The 14,562-nt window shown below is 38.8% G+C and overlaps 1 protein-coding gene across 1 annotated transcript in view; it reads right to left on the bottom strand.

Moving 5' to 3' along the window:
- The window catches only part of GANC (glucosidase alpha, neutral C), a 67,294-nt gene that overhangs the window by 26,674 nt on the left and 26,058 nt on the right, over positions 1-14,562 (bottom strand). Inside the window, exons 9-14 of the mRNA XM_081153657.1 lie at positions 13,548-13,728; positions 13,170-13,323; positions 7,265-7,500; positions 3,391-3,517; positions 2,426-2,505; positions 443-586 (exon numbers count right to left, since the gene is read on the bottom strand). Of these exons, the coding sequence (XP_081009783.1) occupies positions 443-586; positions 2,426-2,505; positions 3,391-3,517; positions 7,265-7,500; positions 13,170-13,323; positions 13,548-13,728 (922 nt within the window). The remainder of the gene's footprint in view (positions 1-442; positions 587-2,425; positions 2,506-3,390; positions 3,518-7,264; positions 7,501-13,169; positions 13,324-13,547; positions 13,729-14,562) is intronic.

Below are 14,562 nucleotides of genomic sequence, written 5' to 3'. Positions count from 1 at the left end.
GTATACTTATTGAAATTGTGTATGTGTGTTCTAAATCTTACTCCCTTAGTATAAATGTAAGACTCAATGTATTTAGACAGTTGTAAAATTTCAAAACATTTGTTTTAACTGCCTTTATGTATTTACACACTGTTTACATCAATAAAAGTTTTGAGGTAGTATCCAATGCCATTTCCTAACGGCTCCTGTCAGGGAAGATGTTTCTATATTATCATGAATCTCACAATATCTGAGAATTCCTCAAGTTCATTATAGAAGGAAAAGATACAAAGGGAGAAATAAGTCTTATATTGGCTACAACCTGATAAGACTCATTGCAGTTGTCAGAAAAGACACACAAAGAGAAATGAACAGTATATAGTATGGCTATCACAAAGGAAATAACTTACAGCTCAAAAGGCAGGGCACATGGGTATAATTGGCTTCTTCTTGGATGTCTTACCTGATAAAAACCATATATGTTGTGAAGTTCTCTGTGCTCCCAGTTGCCATGATGAATGGCATTCTTCTGCATGGTTTGCTCTGGACCTCTAAAGACGGAGGGCTCATTCATGTCATTCCATAGGTAGAGGATGTCAGTAGATCCCTAGGAAGTAAATCTAAATCTTGGTCAAGATACTACTTCTACAGTGATGATGTTAATATGACAGCTGCCCCTATTCCTCTTTCCTATTCCATTTAATTTATTATTTGTTATGTTTATGATCTGTGCTCTGTCCTCTGCTCTAATAAAAAGCTCCACTGGACAGGGAGTTCATTGATAGGTCCCAAACACTTAGAACAGTACCTGAACCACAGAAGGTTCTCAGTAAGTATTTGTTGATGAATGAAAGAATGCTGTGCTCTATTGTCTGTGAAACACATATTGCCCAGTAAGTCCACTCCAAGATCTACCTGGAGAACCCCCACAGGAAAGGTGGTGAATGTTCACAGTTAGGCTCTATATCATCCATCATCTGCTACAACTCTTAACTAAGGGAAGGGCGACTGTAGTTGTATATGATAAAATTCTGCCTTCCCTCTAACACTGAAAAATTTGACAGCTAAGATACCTGCTTGTTAGCATGATCTATAGTTTGTGTTCTACATAGAATGGTCAACATAGAGTAGGAAGGGGTAGTTGAGTCATCTAGTTATCACGGTCTTACAATCCCTTTATAGAATCCCTGGTCTCTTAGCATTTGACTCAATAGCCATGAAGACAAGGAGTCCTTCAGGCAGCTCATTCCATTATTTTCTGAAAGTCCTGCTCCTGATAACATCTTGCCTAGCTTCTTCTGGGATACCTCAAAATACATCTGTTGCCTCACCCACATGATAGTTTTTCAAGTGCCTAAAGGAGGCTCATTTGTTTTCTTTTGTCTCTTTAACTACTTCTAAACATGTGTACTTCTATGAACAAGGCTATATAGTTTTCAAACATTTAACTACCATGACTGTTCTTTATCAATCTTGCCTTTTCATACAAGCATTATTATTTATCAGGGGCTACTCTAGGGCAAGGATGGAAATCTTTTTCTGGAAAGAGCTAGATTTTCAACTTTGCAGGCCATAAGGCCTCTTTTTCAGTAACTCAACTCTGCTTTGGTAGTGGGAAAGCCATAGACAATAGGGAAATAAGTGAGCATGTGGCCCAAGTGTTGTTCATCCCTGCTCTAAGTTATTTTCTGTGTCCTTATACATGATGCTCAGAGACTAGATGAGTGGTTAAGAGCTGAGCTTGGGAGACAAATAGAACTGAGTTCAAGTCTTGGGCCCACCACTTACTAGATGGGTGAACTTAGCAGGTTTTTAATTTGTTCATGCCTCAATTTCCTCATCTGTGGGAGTAGAGTTAATTAGAGCTCCAACTTCAGAGGGTTATTATGAAGATAAAATGGTATATGCACAGAAAGTGTTTAGCACACTGCTTGGCACATAGCAAATAATTTATATTAGGCATCATTATCATGATCATCACAATTGGCTGAAAACAGTTCTCTAGATGTGATCTCTCCTGTTTTCTCTGGTTTTTATAAAATTTTAAAACTTGATCTACTATTTCTTATACCTTACTTTTAATGACATACTTTGCAAGATATTTTCACATATAGCATTATCACCTTTAAATAATAGTTATACAATGCTATTTTATACAAAAATTATATAGTAACTTGAAAATATAATAAATCTCTCTATTATTAAGTACTGTGATATATCATAGAGCCTATTATAATAGAGGTCACAGCTTTTGTGCATTTAATAATACACATGGCACCTCTCCCGGCACCACCAAAGTCTGTAATGTGACTCCAATCTTGCCTTTTCATACAAACATTATTTGTTAGGGGCTGTTCAATGAAGCAGAGTAATTCTATCCAATCACTTTTTTTCCTTCTTTCTTCATTTCAAGTAACTAGGAAAGAACAAATGAATAAAAACAAACCTGATAAACAGAGAAAGCAAAAAGGCCCGAATACCACTCTCTGACCTTGGGATTGGTGAAATCCAGGTAAGAGGAGAGACCTGTAGAGGCAGAAGAGTAGACAGCCTGTTAGAAACAGTGGTCCTCAGGGTAAGATGTGTTGTAAGAAGGAATATCAGAAGTGAAAGGTCGGTAATTAATGGGCATCAAACATAAAAGACAGCCTTTACAGAGGCATGGTCTGGTGAGAAGCAGATGAAGGCAATGCTGGACTCCAGTGACAACCTACTAGACCTTTCAGCTCCAGAGGCCCAGGGGCATGCCAGTGAACAAGTATCAAGGTGGAGCTTGTCCCTCACTGAGATAGCCCAAATACGGAGGCAAGTATTCTGTAGTGACCTCTCTGTTCTTAAAGAGAACAGAGAAGCGTTCATAACTGATAGAAGGGGGGAAAATGCCTGGGGTTTCTCTACTGTGCTTGGATTTATGATAGAGGGCTATGATATGATAGACTGGTGATTTCCTTTTGTCCTTGAGGAATCTCTACCATGGCTTTAAACTAATACTTTCTGAAATGAAGAATCCAGAGTTGCCAGAGGCAGCTGACGTCACTCATGAAAGTCTGGGAAGTCAAAAGTATGGGCTAACAGGGCAAAGAAGAATGGCAGGAGGAGAGACGGCAGGGCCCTTTTCTTTCTCCTCTCCTTTTCTCATTCCTTGGCTTTTCATTTTTATTTGCTTAGAGAAATAGCATGCCACTGAGGTTTGCCTGTTTACTTTTCATTCACTCATTGACCGATAAATGTATACAAAGTACACTGTATCAGTGTTAATATGAAAGATATAAAAGAAGGCAACACTATCTCCTCCTTAGAGGCACTTAAAATGTAGAAAGACACATCTACAAGGAATTAAGAACAACGGTCATGAAACCTTCATTAATTGGGACTGAACAAGGGAAGTAAGTGTATAAAGTAATATCTTACCTGGCCAGCATACCCCTGCAAAGTCTCCCCCATCATGATTCCTCACAAAGAAGCCCTGTTCTTTGGCCTTAGCATACACTGAGTAGTCAGGATCGATCTTGATGTGGGGGTCACTGATGACCACGAGCTGTCAGGAGGACATAAAGGTTTGAAGATCTCATCAGTTTCATATGAGGCATATGATCATGTACATGTTTTCATCATAGTTTTTGGGTTCAAGTTTTACTCAGAAACAACTATTAGTACTGAAATATTTTATGTGCTTATAGAAAAATAAATTGATGTCAAAACCAGGTCACCAGGTCAATGCTCCTTTATAGGAGTTATTGCTGCCTAACCAATACATGTTTTTAAGATAGCATTTATTAAGCTTCTATCTATCTGCGGTGCTGCGTGCTATACATAAAGGATTAAGCAGGTAAGGTTTCTGCTTCCTAGACATTTAGAAGCTAAGATAACACTGACAAAAGCAAACATTAAAGAAAGCAGGAGAATAGCATGTTAAAACCAAACAGAAACCCCAATTCCAAAGATACAGGCATACTGAGGAAGGAGGTCTCAGAAAAGCTGTGATCACGGCTGTGTCTCTAGTATCCTTCCTTGCCTTTCTAGCATCATTTTTTCCACCTAGTCTCAGCCCTCAAAACTATTTTACTTGGCTAGAACAACCTTCTAATCATCCGTCCTTGTATCTATTCAAATAGATTCTACATACTAAAGTTTAATTTTCCCTTGCTCAAAAACTTTCATTTTAAAAATTTTAATTGTGATAAAATATACATGACAACATTTACCATCTTCACCATTTTTAAGTGTACAGTTCAGTAGTGTTAAATACATTCACATTCTTGTACAATTATGTCCAGAACTCTTTTCATCTTGCAAAACTGAAGCTCTAGACCCCTAAATAACAACTTCCTATTCCCTCCTCCCCCCACCCGTTCTTCTATCTGTCTCTCTGATTCTGACTACTCTAGGTATTACAGATTAGTGAAATCGTACAGTGTTTGTCTTTTGGTGATTGGTTTATTTCACTTTGGTGATTAGCTTATTAATGTCCTCACAGTCATCCATGTTGTAGCATGTGTCAGAATTTCCTTCCTTTTTAAGGCTAAGTGATATTCCACTGCATGTATATGCCATATTTTGTTTATCCATTCATGTGTTGATGGATGCTTGGGTTACTTCCACCTTTTGGCTATTGTGTGTGAATAATGCTGATATGAACATAGGTGTATGAATTTCTGCTCAGGTCCCTGCTTTCAATTCTTTGGGTATATACCCATAAGTAGGATTGCTGGATCATACGGTAATTTTATTTTTAATTTTTTAATGAACTTCCATACTGTTTTCCATAGAGGTTGTGTCATTTTACATTCCCAGCACTGATGCACAAGTGTTCCAATTTCTGCATATCCTCACCAACATTTTGTTATATTCTGTGGTGGGGTTTTTTTCGTAGTAACTACCTTAATGGTATGAAGTAGTAGCTCACTGTGGTTTTGATTTGCATTTCGCTAATGATTAGGGATAATGAACATCTTTTCATGTCCTTGTTGGATGTGTATATCTTCTTTGAAGAAATATCTATCAAGTCCCTTTCACATTTAAAAAAAATATATATATCTTTATTCATTTCAAAGAGAGGAAGGGAGAGGGAGAGAGAGATAGAAGCATCAATGATGAGAGAGAGTCACTGACTGGCTGCCTCCTTCATGCCCTTAGAGGGGATGGAGCCCGTAACCCAGTCAAGTGCCCTGACTGGGAACTGAACTGTGGTCTCCTGGATCCTAGGTTGATGCTCAATTGCTGGGCCATGCCAGCTGGACCCTTTCCCAATTTTTAACTGTTGAGTTGTAGGAGTTCTTCATACATTCTGCATATTGACCCCTTATTCAGAAACTTTTAATGTTTTCAAATGCATACAAACAGCCTACAATAAGGTCAGACTCCCCACTACTCAAATCTTGCCCATGCCTTGTTTTCCTGTCAAACCAGCTTGTGGTGCTTTCCGAACACCACTGGGTGCTCCAGCTTCTGGCTGCACTGCCCTCTTCCCTCTCTCACCTTCTCCACTGGAGACTCATCTTTCAGGGCTCATCTAAAATGCACAAATCCCTGCTCGAGGCCAGCAGGATGCAACCTTCATTCTCTGACCTTTCTTCGGCCATCATGTTACTGCCCTGTACTGTGGCTGTTGTAGATTTGCGTTTCCCCCACTCACTGTAAGACACCCAAGGAGCTCATATCCACATTCCCTTCATCTTTAGCACACTTATCTTGAACATCACTGCTTAGAAGGACATAGGTTCTGGAGTCAAGCAGGTCAGGGTTCAAATTCCTGCCTTGCTGCTAACTCATAGTGTGCCTTTATGCAACATACAAAACCATTCTAAGCCCTTGTTTCCTCATCTGAAAAATGGGATAACAAAATCTGCCTCATAATTCGTGATGACTGGATGGAATACTGTGTTTTATCATACTCTCTGGGTCATAAGAAGTGCTGGATAAGTGGTAGCTATTTATTAATTGGGGAATTAGGATTTAACAAGGTTGGTTCTGGCCACCTGTGAAAGGCCTGGGGATTGAAAGAATGAACTGAAAAGGCAACTTTAACCTCAGGGAGAGGGAGTGCAGGGATCCGCTTACGTGATACATACGGGTTCCCCGCTTCTTCTCCTTCCCTCTCTTTATTATTGCTATTACCACCACGCCCATCCTTGTATTACACATGTTCCAGTATCTTTTCCCCTCCCCATTTTCTATTCTAGTTCTTTCCTTGGCCAGATTGACAGGTGAAATCCATTAGGGAAGCATGCAGGAAAATGGTGTAATGAAAAATCAACTCTGTTTCTGATGAACTTAAGGGCTTTCAAGCCCCACCATGCCCCCTTACCTTTCTTCCTACATCTGTGCATGCCGACAGAAAGCCCTGATGCTCCCTCCTTTGGTGCCAGCAGAAAGTTCAAATCACACAAGCCCTGGCACATGCACAAGACTCTTCACCCCAGTCCAACTCTCTAATCATGGTAAAAGCTGAGCCAGTCTCCTTTCTAGATCTCTCAAGCCAATTTCAAACATGCTTGGGAGCCAGCCTTGCACCCCAAGAATGCCTTACTATGTGACTAATCTTTTATTATTATTTATTTTTATTTTTTTAACTATATTTTTATTGTTGACACTATTACAGATGTCCCCATTACCCCCTCCCCATTTACCCACCTCCACCCAGCCCCTGCTCCCCTTTCCCTCTGGCCATCACTACACTGTTGTCTGTGTCTATGGGTTATGCATATACGTTCTTTGGCTAATTAATCTTGGTACCAGTGTGATGTCATCAATCTCAACATCAGAACCAAATTTTGCATGGGAAGGGGGACCCACCACAATACTACAGGGCGGCCATAACAAATGGGCCTGAATGCTAGGCCCCTTCAACCTTATGGAGACCTAGACAAATAAGGCAGGGAGGGATGGCGTCACCATCTTTTCACAATTGCTTTTCTGTTATCCCGGTTTCAAGTGCATTTAAAGGTACTATTTTCATGGCCATTTTAAAAATCAGGTAGTCCTCCACTAATGTGCCAAAGCAAGTTTAAACAAGTGCTTGTAGCCTGGCTGGGCGTAGCTCAGTGGTTGAGCATCGGCCTAGGATCCAGGAGATCATGGTTTGATTCCCGGTCAGGGCACATGCCCGGGTTGCGGGTTCCATCCCCAGTCAGGGTCGTGCAGGAGGCAGCAAATCAATGACTCTCTCATCACTGATGTTTCTCTCTCTCTCTCTCCCTCTTCCTTCCTCTCTCTGAGATGAATAAAGATATATTTTTTTAAAAAAGTGCTTGTAATTAAAAGGTTCAGAAATGGTTTATTTTACCTTACGTTTTTTGTTTCGGAGCAACTCTTGCATCCTCTTGGGGTCTGGGAATCTTTTCTTGTCCCAGGTGAAGTACCTTTTGCCCTCGGTGTGCTCTATGTCCAGCCAAATGACGTCATAAGGAATGTCATGTTTGTCAAATCCTGCATCCACTGCTTTTACATCCTGCTCATCTTCATAGTTCCAGCGGCATTGATGGTACCCCAAGGAGAAGAGAGGGGGCATGGCTTGAGTGCCTAAAAGATGAAGAGAACAACTGAGCCAACTACCACCACAGCGATAATTCTACATTGGACAAACATTTCTAAATGCCTACAGGGTTCAAGCACTCAGTGTGGTACTTAGACTATCAAGGAGAAGAAAGCATAGTCCCTGCCGTCAAGAAAGTGACAATTTGGCTGATGAGGCAGCATGTACATGAACTGCTCTGCTCTGAGGCAGAGGTGCTCTCTTGAAGGTATCAGTCTAGTGCTATGGCAATAAGAGGGGTTAACAAATTCTGCCTACAGTGAAGTGTGGAGTCTTAAAGGCTTCAAAGAGGTGGTAACACTTGGTTTGGACCTTGAAGACTAAGTAGGGGTATACCAGACAGAAGAATGGGTAGAGCATTCAGGCACAGGAAATAGAAAAGACAGACAGCAGAGAAGTACATGATAAGCTGAGGGAAAAATAAATATTCCAAGGTAGTTACTCTGTGAAAGAGATCAGTAGGAGATGAAACTGGAGAGGACCAGTTTGTAAAGGGCCCTGTAGTTCAGGCTAGGAATTCTAAATCTTCCCTTATGGGAAGTTATCAAAAGTTTGGCAAGTTGTAACCTTAGCAGACACATGTTTTAGAAAAATTCGTTGTGGAGCAGTGTTGAGACTGACTTGAAGGGAGAGAATGAAGGCAGGAAGAACTGTCAGGAACTTATCAAAACATTTACCACTTGCCTGATCTCTTCCCCTCCTAAAGTCCCACTAAAATCAGAGGAATGAAAAGACAAAACAAAGCCACAGGAACAAAAAGAACAAAATTCTGTAAGGCAGCAGGCAGGGGAGGGATGGTAATTGTTGAGCAAAGCCAGGGAAGTTCTCACCAGAGTGAGGGGAATTCTGATGAGAAGGGCTCATCCCTGGTCCCAGAATATTAGCAGACAGGAGAATCCCTCCTGCCCCCAATACTAGTGTAAGACTCCTCAGGCATGCAGAGTTTCCAGGGCAGAGCCTTATCCTTCTAAATAGCCAAGGGTTACCCATTTGAGCAAAGCCTCCAAAATTAGAGGGACCCAGATAAAAAAATAGAATGAAAGGATCTCTGAGAAAAGAGGGACAATATAGAGAACCAGGGGGAAATATAAAAGCATTATCATTAGTATCTCCAGAAATATGATAGCATAAATGGAAGGCTTAGCAGATAAAATTGAGAAAATTGCTCAGAAAAAATAGACAAAAATGGGAAGAAAGATGATTAGATCCATAGAATAGAAAGAGAAAAACGAGGGGAAGAAATTACCAAAGGAATAATAAAGGACTTTTCTAGAACTGAAGGATTATAAGTTTCAAGATTGAAAGAGTCCACATCTAATACCCAGCACACTGATTATTTTAAAAAGTCTTTATCAAGGCATTTTATTGTAAAATTTCAGAATTTCAAAATATCAGGAATTTCAGAATATTAGAGATAAAGAAAAAGATATTTCAGGGAGGAAGACAGACCTTACACAAAGGAACAGAATTCAGAGTGATTGTGGAACAAGAAGATAGAAGACAACAGAGAAGTGCCTTCAAATTCTGAGAGGAAGAATTTTCAATCTAGCTAGCCAAATTACCAATAAAGGTAGAAGAAAAGGTGTTTTCGTACCTGCGAAGATGCAGAAAGTGTACCCCTAATGCACACTTTCTTAGGAAACTACCAGAATATGCTTTAAATAAACAACAAACAAAAACAAGACAATATAACACACACAAAAACATGGGACCCAAGAAAGGAGGAATCTAACATCAGAAAACAGCAAATGTTAAGTCCTAGGATGACAGCAGTTGGAAAACCTAGGATGATAGCTGTGCAGGGATAGAGAGCAACAGTTCTGATGGGAGCAGGACGGAGTGACCTGGACGGGAAATTCCAGGAAAAAAGAAGAATGGGTAAAGTGTCTGCTACCCTTGGGCATTTTAAAAAATGTAAACACTGAATATTGATTTAACCAAATTTGTGCTACCAACATTATTAGGAGGGAGAGAAAGGAAAGATATTATTGAGTTAAATCTTCATTAGGAGCTAACATATAATCTATAAACTTATAAACTAGATTTCTTTGAACATGGTGGCAGATCCAGTGTTTTTGACAGATTTTCCAATAAATCAGGCTTATTCTCCATAATAACAACATTGAAAGGGACTGTAGGTGGGCCTCAACAGTACTTATTCCTATATGAGTGTCTTCCCATATCCACAAATTCTTTGTTGTTCCTATCATTAAAATTGGAATAAAATTCCTCTTCCCTTAAACATGGGCTGGATTCAGAGACTTTTAACTATAGAATGAGCAGAAGTGATGCTACATTACTTTTATTTTTAATAGCTTTATTGAGATGTAACTCATATACCATACAATTCACCTACTTAAAGCATACAATTCAATATTTTTTGGTATATCACATTACCAACTTTTAAAAACTGGTGGTGAAATATACATATCATAAAATGTGCCATTTTTAAGTGTTCAATTCAGTGGCATTAATTACATTCACACTGTAGTACAAGCATTACCACTAGCTATTTCCAAAACTCTGTATCACCCCAAACAGAAACTCTGTAGGCATTAAGCAGTAACTTTCCATTACCTATCTCACCCTCCAGCCCTTGGTAACTGCTAATCTACTTTTTGTCTCTATAAATTTGCCTATTGTGGGTACTTTTTATAAGTGGAATCATAATATTTTTTTTGGCTTATTTCATTTTGCATAATTTTTCAAGGTTCATCCATGTTCCAGCAAGTATCAGAACTTCATTCTTTATTATGGCTGAATAATATTCCAATTTATGTATATGCCACATTTTATTTATCAATTCATCTTTGATGGGCACTTATTTCTATCTTTTGGCTATTGTGACTAATGCTGCAGTGATCACTGGCATACATGTATGTGTTTGAGCCCTTGCTTTCAGTTCCTTTGGGTAAATATCTGGGAGTGGAATTGCTGGATGTATTAGTCAAGGTTGTGCAAAGAAACAGAATAGGTTGTGTGTATATATGCATATATCTCTATACATACATATACACATACAGAGAGAATGACTGGTTGATTTTAAGGAACTGGTTCATGTGATTGCAGCAGCTGGCAACTCTGAATTTTGCAGAGCAGGCTGATAGGCTGGAGACCCAAGGAAGAGCTGAAGTTGCAGCCCAGATATGAAGGCAGTCTGGAGACATTCCTTTATCTTTAGGGGAACTCAGTCCTCTTCTCTTAAGGCTTTCTTTTAAATGATTGGATGAAGCACACCCACATTATGGCAAGTAACTTGTTTTACTCAAATTGATTTAACGATTAATTTCACCTAAAAAATACCTTCACAATGACATCTAGACTAGTGTTTAACCAAACATCTGGGTACCATGACCTCTGCAAGTTGACACATAAAGTTAACCATCACACTCAGTCATATGGTAATTCTATGTTTAGCTTTTTGAGGAACTGCCGAATTGTTTCCACAGCAGCTGAACAATTTTACATTCCCCCAGCAATGTATGAGGTTTTAATTTCTTCACATCCTATCAACACTTATTATTTTCCTTTTTTTATTTAGCCATCTTAGATGGTAGGAAATGGCATTTCATTAATTTTCATTTTCCTAATGACTAAAGATGTTGAGCATCATTTCATGTGCTTGTTAATCCATTTCTGGATCTTTGGAGAAATGTCAATTTAAGTCCTTTGCCCATTTTTTAAATTTTAATTTTAAACATATCTTTATTGATTTCAGAAAGAGGAAAGGAGAGGGAGAGGAGGAAGACAGAAACATCAATGATGAGAGAGTCATTGATCGGCTGCCTAGCTCGCAACCCAGGCATGTGCCCTGACCGGGAATCGAACCCCGATCTCCTGGATCCTAGGTCGATGCTCAACCACTGAGCCATGCTCAGCTGGACCCTTTGCCCATTTTAGAACTGGGCTGTCTTTTGTTGGTGAGTTGTGAGAGTTCTTTATATATTTTGGATACTAGACAAATACTTCATCAAATATATGATTTGCAAACATTTTCTCCCATTCTGTAGGTTGTCTTTTCACTTCAAAAATTTTAAGTTTTAATAAAGTCCAACTTATCTATTTTTTTTTTTTCTTATGATTTTGTTGTTATATCTAAGAATCTGTTGATTTGTTCAAGGTCATGATGAGTTACCCATTTTCTTCCAAGAGTTTTATGGCATTTACTCTTATATTTATGTTAATCCATTTTGAGTTACTTTTTTGTGTATAGTGTGAGGCAGGGTTCCAACTTCATTCTCTTGCATGTGGATATCCACTTGTCCCAGTACCATGTGCTTAAGAGACTATTTTTTCCCGACTGAATGGTCTTGAAGCTTGCTGAAAATCAATTGGCCAGACATGTATGGGTCTATAGCCTTTAATACTATTCCACTGGCCTGTATGTCTATTTGTATGCCAGTACCATATTATTTGGATTATTTTAACCTTGTAGTAATTTTTGAACTTGGGAAGTATGAGTCCTCCAACTTTGTTTTTTTGTTTTGTTTTGTTTTTTGTGTTTTCAGGATTGTTTGGCTATTCAGCACCCTTTGCAATTCCATATGACTTTGAAGATCAGCTTTTCCATTTCTTCAGAAATGGCTGTTGGAATTTTGGTAGATTGCAGTGAATCTGTAGATTGCTTTTGGTAGCACTGCCATCTTAACAATATTAAGTCTTCCAATCCATGAACATGAGATGTTTCCATTTATTTAGGCCTTCTTTAATTTCTTTCAGGAATATTTTGTATTTTTCAGTGTACAAGTCTTTTACCTCCTTGGTTAAATTTATTCCTAAGTATTTTATTATTTTAGATGTTATTGTAAATGGAATTGTTTTCTCAATTTCTTTTTTAGATTGTTCACTGCTGGTGTATAAATTACAACTCATTTTGTGTGTTATCATGTACCCTGCAACTTTGGTAATTTATTAGTTCTAGTAGTTTTTGTGTGGAGTCTTTGGGATTTTTCTAACATACAGGATCATATTCTCTGCAAGTAAGTATAATTTTATTTCTTCCTTTCCAATTTAGATACCTTTTATTTCTTTTTCTAGCATAATTGCTCTGGCTGGAACTTCCAGTATAGTGTTCAACAGCAGTGGTGAAAATGGGCAGCCTTGTTTTGTTTCTGATCTTTCAGCCTTTCACCATTGAATATGACGTCAGCTGTGGGCATTTCATAAATGTCTTTTATCATATTGAAAAAGTTCCCTTCTATTCCTAGTCTTCTGAGTGTGTGGTTTTTTAAAATCACGAAATAGTGTTGGATTTTGTCAAATGCTTTTTCTGCACCAATTGAGGTGCAGAAATTGGTATATCTTACATCTTTTAAAGGTAAAATGCTTTAGAGCTAAAGCCAGTGGTATATTTTAATGGAGAAGAGAAATAGAAAAGGTTAGGCTACTGATCACGAGATAAAGGCAGAGAAAGCCCAGGGGTTAAAGGCTCTAAGGAAGGCAGATGGCAAGAGAATGGAGAGTTCTAGCCCCAGTGCAACTTTTAACCAAGCTGAATGGAATGTGGGTGGGGGGAGAAATGCTTGCTTCTTAAAAAGCTTAGGCAAATTGTTTTTGAATTCTATATGGTGTGTGATAAATGTTAACTTACAGTAATCATACATGGAATAGAGGAAATATAATGGAACAAGAAATGGGCACTTCAACATGCAAGTACCTGTAAGGGATGAGTACTGCTTGAAGACATCAGAAGGTGTAGGGCCAGTCAGCAGAAAAACATCAATGATTCCACTCTCTGACATCCAATGAACATCAGTTCGAAATCTACCCTTTTGTTCAGCAGCAACTGGGCCCATCTGGGTCAGTGTGTACTAGAAAAGAAATGGAATAAAGGTTTGAAAAATTTCCCTCTAACCTACAATGTCCATCCAAATGGGAGTAATGGTCTGTTCCTTTCTTACATACTATTAACTTTCACTGATTATATTGCAAAGACTGGTGGCAGAGAACTAGTCCAGAGCTATAACTACACTTTATAGTTTTGTAGTTTTGTTTCTTCTGTAAGTAGGACATGCAGCTATGGTCCATAGCTTACCTTTACTGCAGGCTCTGTATTGATCTCCACCAGTGTTTCTGAGGAATTCAGCCAAAAAATGCCTAAAGTCCTGCCCAGTCTGTGGGCTAAGAGATAAGGCACTGAACCATAAATGCCATTTTTGTCATGTATTTTATATCCATAGACATCCAGGTTATAAAGACGGTAAGCATCTTTATCACTGAAACATACAAGGAGGATTATCAATTACCATCACAAATATACAGGGTGTCCTCAAAAAATGTATACACACTTTGAATGACTATACAATCAGTGTTTATTTACAGTTCATTTTCAAAATTTAAAGGAATCTACAGAAATGAATACTTTTTTGTCAATGCCTGTTTTCAAACTGATGACCATTCTGGTCCAGGCATTGTTGATAACACAAAGCAATGGAATCACAAACACCAGGATCATTTTGTTGCCCAGCCAGGTGTGGCTCAGTGGCTGAGCACTGACCTAGGATCCAGGAGACTGAGGTTTGATTCCCAGTTAGGGCATGTGCTGGGGTTGCAGGCTCCATCCCCAGTAGGGGGCATGCAGGAGGTAGCCAATCAATGATGACTCTCTCATCTATGATGTGTCTATCTCTCTTTCTCCCTCACCCTTCCTCTCTCTGAAATAAATAAAGATATATTTTAAAAACAAACAAAAGAATAATTTTGTTCTGTATTTGTGTACCCTCGATTCGTCGACTGTTGCTGGTTTTGTACCAGCAAAGCAAGTATTTCTCTTTTATACATCCCCATAAAAAAAAAAAGTCTAGTGGCACCTTAGGATACATTTTCTTTGTTCAAAATTTAGTCTGGCTTCACCCATTATTTCAAATCAGTTAAACCTGAAAGGGAGTGAAAATTGAGTTATCAGCTGTTAAAGTGTGTATACATTTTTGGAGGACATCCTATATCATTAATGAAGAGTGTAGTTCCATTCTCCCCTGCACCTGGATCCTAGGCATCTTTCAAGGCTCAACTTTACTACTTCCCTAAAGGTTTCTGATCCAATCTGGGTG

This window comes from Miniopterus schreibersii, assembly GCF_964146895.1.
Source record: "Miniopterus schreibersii genome assembly, chromosome: 1".
Lineage (NCBI taxonomy): Eukaryota > Metazoa > Chordata > Mammalia > Chiroptera > Miniopteridae > Miniopterus > Miniopterus schreibersii.
Note: the sequence above shows the minus strand (reverse complement) of the source record. Positions and strands in the feature narration are given on the sequence as shown.